The sequence below is a fragment of the Athene noctua genome, chromosome 3 (assembly GCF_965140245.1).
Source record: "Athene noctua chromosome 3, bAthNoc1.hap1.1, whole genome shotgun sequence".
NCBI lineage: Eukaryota > Metazoa > Chordata > Aves > Strigiformes > Strigidae > Athene > Athene noctua.
Window position 1 is genome coordinate 33686081 of NC_134039.1, and position 14867 is coordinate 33700947.

At 37.9% G+C, this 14867-nt stretch overlaps 1 protein-coding gene across 8 annotated transcripts in view; it reads right to left on the reverse strand.

The window, feature by feature from the left end:
• Positions 1-14867, reverse strand: part of CNOT4 (CCR4-NOT transcription complex subunit 4) — a 78505-nt gene that overhangs the window by 43022 nt on the left and 20616 nt on the right. Inside the window, exon 1 of one of the 8 annotated variants that reach the window (XM_074902649.1) lies at positions 647-762. The exons of 4 other annotated variants lie outside the window; for them this stretch is intronic. In XM_074902649.1, coding sequence (XP_074758750.1) covers positions 647-660 — 14 coding nt within the window. In that variant the 5' untranslated portion in view covers positions 661-762. Of the gene's footprint in view, positions 1-646; positions 763-14867 lie in introns of those variants that run through there. 3 more of the 8 variants (XM_074902656.1, XM_074902655.1, XM_074902657.1) reach the window with 3 other exon arrangements.

Below are 14867 nucleotides of genomic sequence, written 5' to 3' on the forward strand. Positions count from 1 at the left end.
TGCATGAAACATGCATGTAGATGGGACAAAATTAAAGGGCAACAGAAGAATTTTTAAGTGGATCTTTTGGAAGAAAAGCCACCCCACCATAACCTACAATCCCACTGAAAAAGATGTGTCCAGAACTGACAGTTGGATGGTCATACTATCTGCAATAAACTACACCACTTCTTTACAAATAAGTGAGCTCAAAAGTTATTAAAAATTACTGAATTTTTACAATTATGCCTTTCCCAAAACATCACTCATGCAATTATAATTTAAGCACACACACAATCTGGAGTCCCCACTACTTTCCCAGATAATTTTCCATATCATTTCTAATCAAAAACTACTCGATCATGTACTATCCAATCTTTCTCCAAGCTTTTAGGAGGAAGTCCAGAAATAAAGTCTCGCATCCACCTACTTGAAGAGTGACATTTACTCCTGTTCTGGAAACAAGATGACTGAATGATTTGAGATCAAACTCTTGCTCACAAATTTCTGTACATTGCAGTGTTAGCCTTACGTATCTTTGGCTTGATACTCTACAAAAAGCCAGTCCTCATTATCATCTTCCACACTCTAAACCATACTTCTTTGCATGAAGTCTATCTTGTAAAGCCTGAGAGGTTCCAGCTCAAGATGTGACCTCCCACCTTACACAATAGGATCCATTCAGCATCAGTCCACAATACGTGTCCCTCTCTTGTACATCTCTTCAGGGACAAAGATTCCTCTGCAAGCAGCCAGGATAGAACCCTGAAGAGAAGCAGCATACACAGACACACACAACCAAAGCATCACCCAAATATACAGCAGAGAGTATATAGCTTTGTACAGGAACAGTCACATTATACTTAGGGTAACCTGTGCTCACAGGCTGATATGAGAAGCCTAGACTATGCAATTTCCAGTACTCTGGTAGGGATTATAGCCTCTAGGAAAAGGTGCAGTTCTGGTAAACATATACCACTGCCCTAGTGAGAAGTTCCACTGTATGCCCACACAGAACTAAGGACAAGAGAACAGATTTTAGAAGTGATAGCACAATTTCTCTGTATGGCATGCACAAGCCACAACGCTGTCCTCTTTCTGACTTTCACAACGACTGAAACAAAAAAGTTAGCCTCCTACAGTAATACTGCAGGTTTTACTTCATTATCTATGTTTTCATTAGTGCTATATTTTCAAACATTTTGACAGACTCAAAACCAGGTTCTGGGACCTTACCAGTGTTTTCTACAGAGAACACCAGCAAAATCTGACTTGAAGGAAAGGATCAGTTTGTTTGGGAGCTTTGTCTTGTTTTTCAAGAAGTCATTCCCACTGTCTGAAGAGTGGGAGGGACTGCTGTTAATAGGCTACAGCACATTATTTAATTGCTTATTATGCAGATAACTTACATTTCTACAGCAAATCTTACATTTCCTGCAAACTTTTCACACTTGTATAGCAGCAAACAAATTACAATATAAAAGTAACTTTAAACTGAACCATGGGATGAACTGAATGGATTTTGTTCAGTGTAGATTTGGATTTGACTTTGTTACAGATCTCCAATCAACAGGTCAGTAAGCAGACAGCATATTCCCTTCGACTGTGTACTCATTCTACCGCATGCTCAGCAGCTTTGAGCCTACTGAAACATGTCTAAATAAAGCTATACTAGTAGAAGTGAAGCTGTAGTTAAAAGCGCAATTTTGAAGAAACTTCAGCCACCACAGCAAAACTACTGAATTATGAAGTTACTACTTGGAATCTCTGCTAAGAACTGTCATCAGTTCATGTGAAAAAAGTGTGACATATTAGCTAGTGCCTCTGGGATATGCAGACAAGCTCTAACAAAACTGCAACATGATTAACATTTATGAGCTGTTTAAGTTAACACTAAGAGTTCAGCAGCTGCTAGCAATAATGCCAATAGCTTGCTTCAGTCAGCAAACGGCCCATTATTTTACAACAAGGAGTAAAAAGCAGCTGTGTGCCATGTTTCTTGAAACTAAGTAAGAAGCAATATTTATTTACTTGGGAAAAGACTATTCAAGCATTTCATTTAAAGATTCTCCACTGAAGTGTGTCTCCATTTCAGGAGGGTTTATTACACTAGGGTCTGCGTCTCAACTCTGCATCAGAACAATGCTTGTTTTTTCAAAACCCAAACAACATGCATAGTAAGGTATCATTAATGAATTGTTCATATAGCACTACCAAGAAACCCAGAGTAACTAATCAGCTCTAAGGCTATTCCAAACAATTCAAGATTAGCATCACAGGAAAAGTAACAGCAATTGCAAAAAACAAAAGGCAGTATTACATGTTGTGTTTAACCGAGAGTATTTGGCCTTTGGGATCATGTTCAAAGAGATTAAATTAATAGCACCTCAGGAAAAAAGAAGGAAGGTTGCACACATGTAACACACACAATACAAGCAGCTAGAATTTATCCATACACTTTCCAAAATGCCGACAACTGCAGTCAAACAGGGCTCCGACAGCTCCACATCCTGTTTACAGAAGACTGCCAAAACATTCATGCATGCAGGGATGGAGCAGAGGTGGACAGTGTCTAGCAGCATCTTCTACATTTAATGAATTGGTAATAGGTAATAACCAAAATATAGAAGGATATAGTTGTGTGTCTTATCCCTTCCATCATACAAACTAGTAAGTTCCTCTTTTCCAAACACATGCAAAATGAAAAAAAAAATTCATTAACTTTTAAAAATGCTTACTTAGTGGATTTGACAGCTGTGTCTAATCAGCTCACTGTATAATTGTTTCTCTTGATGAAATCCTCCAAATTTTGCAGTTGGGAAAAAGAGATCCTACTATTTGAGGGTACTAACCTAAACACAATTTTACTTCTAATACAGCTAGTGATTTCAGTCCCTTAAGGATGGAGATGTTGCCTTTCCCTTTTTCACTTGAGGTGAGCAAGTTTAGCTTCCAGCAGTTTAATCTTCCCCATTTAATTTTAGAAGGGGTCATTAAAAAAAAGGGGGTGCAGGGGAAAAAATCTTGTTATCCATTCTTTTTGCTCACGTGACCCAATTTGAGACTTGACACAAATTCCCCCTCCCCATAGTAGACACCAGAACATCTCTACTTGCTAGCAGTTCGTTTAAGTAAACTGGTCCCTTAAACTTTAAATCCTTCCCCAGGAGGGCAGCTAGCTACAGGTGAGCAATCCTCCACACAGTGGGTTGAATACAGCTTTGCTACTTGCTTTAAGAGACTGTGTCACAGCCAAAAGTTTGCAAAATCTATTCATGAAAAAACTAAGTAAAGGACTCGAATCCCAGAAAATATTTGGAGACTTAAGGCCTCTCGAAGGAAAAAATCCAGACATGTGTTAGCTAATGTTTCACTTCAAGTTCAAACATACCTGACACTTGAAGTGAAACAGGTCGGAGTCTACACACCCAACCTTTAGTAAGGGCTCATTAAACTTACACAAACAACTTAAACTTCATGGCCTTGTATCTTTTGAAACTACAGCACTGAGAATTCTCAAAAACGTGCTGCAGATATTGCCTGTGTAACGCCAAAGGGAAGGCAGCCCCCCCCCCCCCCCCGAGACCACCACTCCCACCCTGACAAAGGATCGGTTCCCTTTCCACACTTAACCTCTGTGGCGATCCCACATACAAGCTGGAGGCAGAAAGGCAAGCAGACTACAAGTAGCCGAATGGTTTATTCCTTCCTTGAACCAAGAGAGTAGCAGCAGTTCTGTCAGCACACTGCCCTCATCCAGGCCAGTCCGGGGGCAGGGAAGGGGGAAGCACAGTGACCTGAGGCTCATATTTGGACTACCTCCTCCTGCTCGTTACTCTGCTGGAAGGAAAGCAATCCTGATCTTCAGTCTCTGAACCTAAGAGACTACCACTTCATTGCACTGTAGTGACTAGTGGAAGGTTTATATCAAAACATTTCATAGGTACGCTGCAGTAAAAAGCCCATTTTTACTTTTTTGAGCATGCAGACCTACAGGATGTCCAGCAAGTTAGTCATTCAGAGCCCCACAGAGAACTCATACAGGAAAAAGTTCATATACACATGTCCCAAATTATGGATGGATGTTCTAGTCATCAAAACATCTAGTCTTGTGTCTTAAGTCACCCACACAATTCAGAAGAAATAGGAGGAACCTCCCCAGGCCACCTCTTTGACATACTACCCTCTACTTGCCTGTCATTTTTTGGAGCACTACACAAGGAGAGTGCTCCCTTTTTCTCTCACCAGTGCTTCACTGGCATCAAAATAGTGATATTTTACAATCACCTGTTTAGCAACACTGATATAGGAGACAGCAGGAGCACTGAAAACAGGCTGTGCTTTTATAAGTTTTGTGGCCCTGTTACTGACTGAGAACAAAAGACACCTCAGTGGCAAGCAAGCAGGCTCTTGAATTCATCCAAGTTAATTTTCATGAGACAGAGGGAAAGTTCACTTTCTCTTTCTTTTTCCTGACCGTGCTGAAGATTTAAAGCAAACTGTACTACTCGTTGCAAAATCATGCTCAGTAACTACATGGTCCATTTTCTCTCATCTCTTCTCTGCGATGTTTATTATTCTATCTGTGGTCTGCAGCTACATTTAGATCACAGTACAAAATGTGTAAGAAGAGTTAAGAGGTAAACGAAGTCCCAAATGTTTAGAAATATGACCAGGAATCAGATAACCATCTCAGTATTTCTAAAACAAGCATTACACTGACTAGGATTATCTCCAAATTGTTTAGCTCAAAGAGGAAAAAACTGAAGTCTAGAGACTCCTCTGCTTTAAGGCTCCCTGCAGGTGCTTATGAAGCTCACTCTCAAGGTTTCAGACATTGAATTCTATCAGCATAAGCAGTTGTACTGTCACTTGAACCAACAAGATCGAAGCATAACTATTTTTGCTGGGTCATAGTTTACCTAAATCAATCCTCCATCCAGTTTGTCACACAGCCGTGCAGGGAGCTTGCACCAGCATGGTGAAGCTATAGGAACGAGCACCTAGGTGTAGGAACTGCTTGAGCAGCATATTCAGCAGCAATGCAAAAAAATCAGCCAAAGAATTCACTAGATAAGTTTCAACCTAATGCCCTCATGGCACCTTAATAACAAAAATAGAAAAATCAGATGCCACCGGCTAAACGCAAGGGAAACTAATCATTCTTTATAAACTCAGAGTGAACATAAACTATTTCAAGACAATTGTGTGTCAAAAAAACAGTTATATACCAAAGATGCTTTTCTCTCATTTAAACTGAATCAAGTATTGGTCACTATCAGCTTATTGTTACAGCACTCAACTTTCATGCATAAAGGGCTACATACTATCAGTGACATGAATGCTAAGTAAGAGATCATTTACTCAAATTACTTTCTTACAAATCATGAGCAGAATCAAGGTGTTAAACTTTATTTAGAAAGAAAATAGGCCAAGTAAGACTGACAAATTCATCCACAAGCACACAGAGCTTTGGACACAATTATCCAAGATGACAACATTATCCTAGCATCTAGGTCAACTCATTCAATGAAATTAAAAGCATAATATTGCTCTGTAATTGTCTAAATTAGTTTCCCACATTCATTCATGTTAGAACTTAATTGCTAGTTTTACTTATTTTCTCTTTTTGCATGCCCCCATTTCATTTTTGTACCTATTGCGCCATTACACATAGACATGAGATATCAAACATTTGGATAATGAATTAGAAGTGAGCTATACAATTATTAGTTCAAATGTTTTTATAGCTTATTTCACAGACAGTGATCATCTAATCTTGGTATACATATACCAGCACGATTATTTTCAACTCCTGAGGACACAAGCAGGAGAAGCTTAAGCAGCAGGTAAACCAAAATAGCCATACCTATGTAAATTTATATACAGCAGATTATCCATCACAAATTGTTGTCAAAGAATGTTGCAAAAACCATAACATACCATGCAAAAAAAATCTGTCAAAAAGTAGATACATCAGCTCCTGGTACACATGAAACATGTTCTATATGAACTATCTTGAATTTCTTAAGCCTCTTGTTACTGGGGAAAAAAAGGGTGCTACTCCATTTCTTGTACTTTGTCTTTAGAGCATCTGCTACTAGTTACCATCAGAAAGAGGATCTAGATAAATTAGCTTGCCAATCATGAAGCAATCACAGGCAGATATTAAACAGGCTATTTGGGGAATGGAGAGTCTGTATTTTGCTCACTCAGCACCCTAGCACAGAACACATTCTACAGTCAGGGTACCTATACATGAATATACCATAGTTCAAGACTTCCATAATGCTGTGTTCTATTCAGTCCTTAGTAAGGTGATACATACAGAGACACGCCTGTCCTTGTAAATCAGTAAAGCACTACCAGCACTGGAAAACTATTCTTTCCACATCCTAGTATACCAGTTTTCTCTGTGTTCGAAGACAGGCATATTGATTTCAGGGCAGAAGACTCATATTCTAGCACAGAAGCACTACTGGACAGCTGCAACAGTACTTTGGAAAAACAAAGTGTTTTTATAAAAGACAGGAGACTCAGATTAAAAGCTCTGTTAATTCATATAAATTCAGTAATTTGTGATATGATAATATTTAAATGTAAATGTAGTCACTAACATAATAAAACATATTCAGCACCAGTGCAGAGTACCCCTGAAGACTGAGGGTTTTTAATGTATAGCACAATGGCCTAACACTGTTCAGTCACTCAAACTCCCTACAGCAAGGCACAGAGGCTGGGTGAGTGATGGCAGATCGACCTCATTGACCTGCTCTTCCATCTGTTTCACAGTTTCCAACATCCATTCTTTCCAGTGCTTTTACCTCTGCCAATTAAAAGCCCTAGACACAGATGTTTCACTGGTGCCATCCTGAGTAAATTTGGGGATACTGACTGGAATGGCTTTAAGCTTCAACTTATCCAGTGTTGCAACACCCTGAACTTTGTGCAACTGAAGCATCTCACATACCTATCATTTTCTTATCCTTCTGCTGCCTTTTACTCACTATGACTTATAATCACCAACTTCAAGACAAACTGCAAGTTAACCCTCCCCTCAAACAGATTTTAAAATTTTAACTACAAAGTTGTTTTTTTATAGGTAACTACTGCATGTGTTGATGTACAATTAAACAAAGCTTTTTTTAAAAAAAAAAACCTAACTCAGGAGAAAGTCTTCATTACCCACACTTAAGATGTTGTTGTTTCAGTATGTTAATATTTTCCTCTGATTTTTGAGTTTGTTTCTTAATCCAATATCATTGGTGCATTTAATAAGTTCTTTTAAAAAATATCTACATGGAATTTTTCAACTAGCATAGTGTCCAAGTCATACAAACTTAGGTGTGCTTGCAATGCAAGACATTACGTTCACAAAACTTGAAACCAATTATCTAAAAGTAGCAATGGTAACAGTAGGTTATATCTCCAAATTCTTCAAGATTTCAGAACTAGTATAGCATATCCTAATTTTCCTTTCCTGAGGGTAAGAAAAAAAGCTTTTTTCACCTTAAAAGAAATGATTCCTCCAGTGAAAGTGAGCACATCACTGAAGTAGTAAATTAAAGTGACATGGCCTGACTGTGCCTTCAAGAAAAGTTGATACAGCAGATAAAAACATTTCAGTTCTTTAGCTCATGAACTCTACTAGCATAATTAATACTCGAACTCAGTACTAGTATCATGCAATGTGTATTAATTGTATGTTGACTATGTTGACTACTAGAGAAAATGCTAAGTGACAAAGGTCACTAAGATGACTTACATTGTAACACTTGTCAAATTGATTTTGATGAAGGAGTTGTGCAAACTTATTTTAAGAGACATTATCTACAGACCAATTTAAAACTTAAAAAATAAAACCCACAACCCAAAACGCACAACTGCTTAATGCTGATTAAGTCACCACAGCAGCACTACCCCTTCCCTTTGCACAGCAACTCAGGCTGTTCTCCGCCCTCTCAGCCTGTCTCCTCGGCTGCCCTCTCACCATCTCCCACTTTTTAATTGGTCTACCCAGAACCATTCAGCCTATTCACATTTTCCTGGGATGCCTTCATCCAAAAGATGAGAAAACCAGCGTTTGCTCCAGGCTTCCAGCTACTGGAGTTTTTATCAGTCTGTTTCTTCCCTGAAGAGGTAAGAACATGCCATTCTGTAATGAAAACTTCTTGTGCTAGCTTGTATTAGAATGCATACTTAGTAATAATGCTCAGTATCCCAGATCCAATTATAAAGAAAAGCTCAACTCTGAAGAGCTCCACAGCCTTTGAAAGAGAGACAACCCAGAAATTCTAACACAATACAAAAAAAAAATTAAAAAAAAAAAATCAAAAAAAAATCACCCCACTTGAGGGTTGCAAGATTGTATTTGAATATAACCCAGTATGCAACATCCTGCCAGCAGCCCTCACCTTCTGGATAATTTACCAGAAGGACTTTAACCTGCTGCTCCAGCTGCATTAGTTCACATACACTTAATATTACAACTCCCCTGGATCTGAAAGGATGCCTGAAGAACAAGTCATACCACCACTTCAATACACCATCAATGCAGTATGCTCAGAAAGAGGCATATACAATATTTTTTTTAAGCTTGGATTAAAAAGCAGCTCAGCTTTTACATTAAAAACCCTCTTATTTTCATTTTCATGGTACAGCACAAACAAGACTGCCACAACACCTTTAGAAGTCCTAGCCTGCTTGTCCAGCTATACTCAGTAATTACAACAGTTGTACTATACAGTGCAAAAACCCTCTAACTACTTTTCATATTAATTCCTGGATATTTATGTTATCCAAATGAAGAAAAAAGAATATTCAGTTAAACCTCCTGCCAACACATCTCCAGATAGCTTTTTTATTACCTATTAGATAAATACATTCCTCTACAGCTTATCTGTTATCTGCCCCTGAAGTAGCAGTTACAGGAACCGTATCTTCCACGGAAAGCGTAACTAAGGAAAATGCAATTGGTGCTAAGGCGCACTACCTAAAAAGAAATCCAAATCAAAAAAATTTCTTATTTTATAAAAAATCAATGATCCTTAAATGTTAAAAATGCAGCACTAACTTTAGCTCTTAGGGGAACAGTATCCAGTAGTTAACACACAGACTTCTGAAATTATCTTGGGAAAACTACAAAAAGTTAAGAGCTGCTGAGGGCAGGTGAGAAGCAGCACAGAAAAGGGGGATAAAAGCTGATCACACCAAAGGTACACACATTCTTATTTGTAGCACACATATTCCTTTAGCTCATAAAAAAATCCCAAATTGACTTGCAGAAAACTAAGTATAAAATGGAAGACTGGATGATTACAGGTCATGGCTTCTTGTCAATACCTGCAAAGTATCTCAAGAACTTTCCAAATTCCTTAACTCTCCCTTATGAATTGCTGAGTTGTCACATCAATATTAAGTGGTAACAAAACAGAAAATTATATCAGCCACATACTAGTATTATTAAAAACCCTCACACAACACACATGGAAAGTAGTAAATTTTCTGTTTATGCATAAGCAGGGCGATTAAGCACCCCACTTGCCTTGCCTCTAGCCAAGAGCCCCCTTGAACATTGTTCTTAATTCCACAGACTGCTTGAGAAGCTTTTCTTAAACAGAGAGGGTGTTAGTGAATGTAGTAGGTAACCCTTTTTCCATATTACTAAAACATGAATAAAACTAAGAATTATTCACTCTGAAGCTTAATAATACAGTTGAATGCACTTCAGATCTAGGGAATGGGAAAACCAGCCAGTGTTAGCAACAACTCCTCCATTCCCTTCAGTAGCATCCTTGAAATTATGAAAGCATAAACTAAGACACCATAAAATCTGAGAGAGAACACATTTTAAATAATTCTCAAAGATCTTTATGTAGGTGTTTAAAATTTGTTTAAAACAACCTTTGGAAAATGAATGATGAACTACTTAATGTTGATTTGTTTTCTTCCCACCTCAATTAAGGTGTATTTATTCTAGGCTTCAACTCCTGCAGTTGTTCAAGGTTTTCAAATGAGAACAAAAGGATAACTTGACCTTTAAGTATTACAGAGCAACAGACCTATTACATGCTTTTCAAGTAATTTTAAACAGCAAACATGAACATAACATGTTTTCTTAGCAACAACAGTATTAGGTCTCCCATGTTGTTTCATAATTCAGAAAGACTAAGACTTTTTAGATGGGTTGGAGGGGAGAGAACAGAAACAAGTCTAAGACTGACAAATCTGCACAGAGAAATCCTTACACAGCTCATAGGTTCTGGATGAGCAGTAATTCCAGCTTAAGTGCTTCTGCTAATCAAGTAATAATGCAAAGCACTGAGCTCAGAGAATAAAAACTCTTTGTCAAAGTCTATGCACTCCTCAGTGCCCACAACTATCTTGAAAGTCACTGGCAGCTGATGCCAGAGATTAGAGGACTGGCATGAAGTATGCTGTATGACCCACTGATTAACAAATCGTCACATACAGCACTAGATTGAACATGCCTGCTTATTCTTGCACAAGTAAAACACAAGCTACTTCACTCCCCTGGTCAGAAACTGTGAAGCACCTGTGTCAGTGCCTCCCCTCAGTTCTAGCAATAGCTTGTACTTTAAAGTCTAACCTTAATTTATGAAAAAAATAAGCCATAGTAATTCTTGATCTTCATTTTGCTCTGGAATTACGTAGTTACAAAGATCTCAAATCATCCTCTGATTCTCCAGGCTGTAGTTTTATTGCTGGCAATTCAAAGTGTCCTACTGGATGCCATGAAGCAATGAAGCCTTCATAGAACTTGTAAGAACTGTGATAAACAATAGTCTGAATGGTACAGATTATCAGTAGGATACTGATACTCCCGAAAATTATTTTTCTTTTGAGGTCTAAAGAATATAAAGTAAGGGAAGAGAGACCTAACGTGAATATAAGGAAATCTATGTTCTTTAAAAAGAGTCAGAAAACGAGGGAGAGAACTCCAGAGATACCTTTCATCCAGAGCTGAAACTGCTCTGCTGGAAAGCTAACAGGAACCACATTTGACCTCTCCCTCCTCAAGGCAGAAGCTTCCACACTGAGGTCAGACCTATGAGCAGGAACCTCAGCAGGTGGCTACTAACTAGACCTCTTGGCTTTAACTGAAGACAACAAGAAGAAGGGAAAAAAAGGGATGATATGATCAAAAAACAATTGCTTATCACCACACAAGCCATTCTTGAAAAGGTCAGAAATGGAATAGACACAGTAAAAGTGAAATTTTAAAACTATTAAATCACTTCATATTGCTGGACCCAGAGATAACAGTGTGGGAGCAATAGCACAGCTGCTGCCATTCCTCTGTAAAGAAGAGAGTGCAAGGAAAACTGCTGGAGTAGTAACAGCTTCTGACGTTTATCAGTATTTTTGCACTGTACCATTTAAAGTATTTTCAAGTCTGATTAAAGTACTTTGCCTTTTAATGACTGGTTACATATACTCAAACCAAAGATGAACAGCTTTTTTAAAAAATAAATCAATCGAGTAACTCGGTAGTAATTTATTTTCAGGTACATCACTTTTTTTGAATATGCTGTGATCTAGAGTTCAGTTGTCCAGAGCAGACATAATGCAGACAACTGCAATACATGACAACATGAATTTCCAAATTCAGGTCTGATGTGAAAATAAGCCATTACATTTCATCCAGTCATTTCTTGAAATGGGGCTGGGAGGGCAGGGGAAATCAAACAGATCCCCTGGTTCAAAGTGCTCCTGACTCAGCACAGGAAGAACAAAGCTAGAATTTTCTCTTTAGGAGCATCAAGCCAAAGTTAATGAAGTTGCATTTTGAATTTTCAAGGAAAACACACAGTTTGGGAAAGAACAACCAGTCACAGAATGCTGACACATGAATTGCCATTCCAGTCATTAAATTACACAAAAATTTTGACTATATTAAGCAGCAGTCTAGAACGGGGATTTCTTTCCTCCATTTATTAGAATATGATTGTGAAAGCCTGAATGTGTTAATATACATGGCCTGAAAAATTGGCAAAACAGTTTTCCCTTTGATACATGCACAATGGGTCTTTATCCAATAATGTTTTAACACAAGCTCTACTTGCTACAAATGCACAGTGCAAATTCATAAAATCAAGTGTAATTAATGCTTGATCAGACAATTTTGAATTAAATTTCAGTGGGGTAATAGATAAATCTCTTCACAAACATTTTATGCAAAAGAGCTATAAAAATCTAGTCCACATTTAATTTTAAAGACATTTTGCTTAAGAGTTGGATTGGGTTTGCATCTACAAGTTTAGAAGTTATTTGCAGGTTTACTTTCACAGAGTCTGATCAGTCATAGATGTTGATCATACAGCTGGGGAGGAGCACAATTCATACCTGCTGAGCCAGTACTTCAAGAGTTTTGCTAATGAGTTTACACAGATGCTTTAACAGGTAGCTGCAGTAGCAGATTTTTAAAATCAGGAACTGACAGTAAAAACATTTTAGAAGGGACTTTGCATGCTTGTCCTTTACTAGAAGGAAATTTTTTGCTTAGAAAAGTGTTAGGCTAAGTCAGAGAAAATAAGTAGACTGAATTTCCTCTCCTCCCATTGGGTTTAGAGAATCAGAGACAAAAAATGGTACTTTTGGTACCGCACATTATTTTAGCTTCCAGCCAGGTATTAACCACCCAAAAAGTATCCATTCATAAAGAGAAACACATCAGATTCTTCAGATGTGAACAAATACCACAAAGCCTGAAGCTTTTAAGACTCAGTCTGTAATCAAGTTCAGTGACCATGCTAGTTAGAGCTAGAATTAGTAGGAAGTCAAAACAAAGAAAAAACACACAACTGTTCATGGAGCAACAAGCTACCTCCCAAAAAGAATTTTTTTGATCATGTGGACCAGAACAATTCTGCTTTCACCTTAAATTTCAAAAAGGCTTTCAGTAGGGTCCTGCTGAGCTCTCTGAGAAACTAAGCTGCATCAGAAGTGTCTGTCCCCTCATAGATTAAGAATTGATTTTAAAAACTTGGAAACAAAAGAAGGACCAAGGGAAGTCTACCATGGGAGCTCCATACAATTCTCTGGTATCACAGATGTAAGTCATTCTATTTATTAGCAACACAGAAAAAGAAAGTGAGGAGGAAGTGGACAAAAGTTACTTCAGCAAAGGACTTACTATTTAAGACCAGCACAGAAATCTGAAGGATCTCATGAGACTGAAGAGTGATAAAATAGTATGAAATATAACGTTGCTAAATGTGAAATGATGCAACCAGGGAAAAACAGCTTCTAAATGAGCACAATGATGCACCAATCTACCTATTAATTTTAAGGAACAAGCTCTCTGAGCTGTCGTAAGTATCTCCTGTAACATCAGCTCAGTAAATCAGTCACAGTCGAAAGCCAAACTAAATATAAGGAATTATTAGGAAAAAAGCACCAAACAATGTCACTGTAGAAATCTACAGTGCACTTGCATCCTGTACTCAGAACAACTCTGCTTTCCTCTCCCCACATGCGGAAAGAACCAGCAAGTACAGATGGAATAACAAGAATTACCAAACATATCGTAAGGAACAAAACTGACCCACTGGAAAAAGGTACTGTGGGTACACAAGTAGAATGTAAGAGACAAACAGACAATATGTATACATTCCCCTTTATATGCGTCACATTTTATATATATATAAATATATATATATGAATATAACACTGTGCCTGGTTAAACCATGAAACTCCTTGCTATCAAAGGTTGCAGATGACAGAATTTAAATACTTTAAAAATAATCAGACAAAATGACCAGGGTGGAAGATGCAGAGTAAGGCAAGTACCTTAAATAGTATTAAACAGAAGATATACTGCCAAGAAGTGGCTGAGCTAGACACTTCCTGGGCTGGAGAAGTCCATAGACTTAGGCACCTTTATCAGAAAGCATCCTAGGAAGCATCACTACGTTTATGCTGATTCTAAAGTCTTCCCTAGAGCAACTGCTGCTAGCCATTAACCAGAGAAAGATACAAGGCTAGATAATTTCATTCTGATCCAGTACAGCGGTTCTTGCACATGGTATTGGTCTAATTTATTACGAAGTTCTGCACTTTTAGAAACATACAAGAAAACGGGAAAGAACCATTAGTACATACCACTGTGTGTGACTGGTTTTGGAGACTGGATTCCTTCCACATCTTTTTAATTTTATTTCCCATACCTAGAACTGACTTTAGCATTTTTACAAACACACTTTTACAACAACTACAACTTGACAGAGCAATTAGAAGCATAAGCAGTTATTTACCTGGCATCTACTAAAATACAAGTGAAAGAAATGCACCATACAGAAAAGACTAAGTATAAAGACTTTCATCCTCATCTTAAATCACTAAAAGTTCTCCCTCTGTAACTTCATTAGAAGTCCTGAAGCTGGTTACCAGCAGTTAACCAGGCAACAGAGAAACACACTGAAATTTCACAGTTCTTCACAGAAGTACATTGGGAAATTATGTTGAACTGCTGAGAAACATTCCACAATTTTGATCCACAAAACCTATGAGAAGCAAATTTAGTGTTACAGATCTCTGTATCTGACAGATAAACACACATATACCACATGAGCAGAATCACAGCTACACCACTTTTAACACTATAGGTACACTACGTGAAGTTCCCAGAATACACTGCTGTCTAGTGATGCTTCCAGTTAAAGCCTTTAAAAGTCATCATGAGCAAACCTACAGCAAAAAGCATTTCTGTGTCCAGCAATACCAAGCACTGTGCTGGAGAAACACTTAGTCATAGCACTGAGATACTTATCATAAGTAGGCTTTTGTAGACCCTTGCAACTGATAAAAATTCGAGGAAGACATTAGTTAGATCAAAATTGGTTTAATCTACTAGTGAAGTGGCAGTA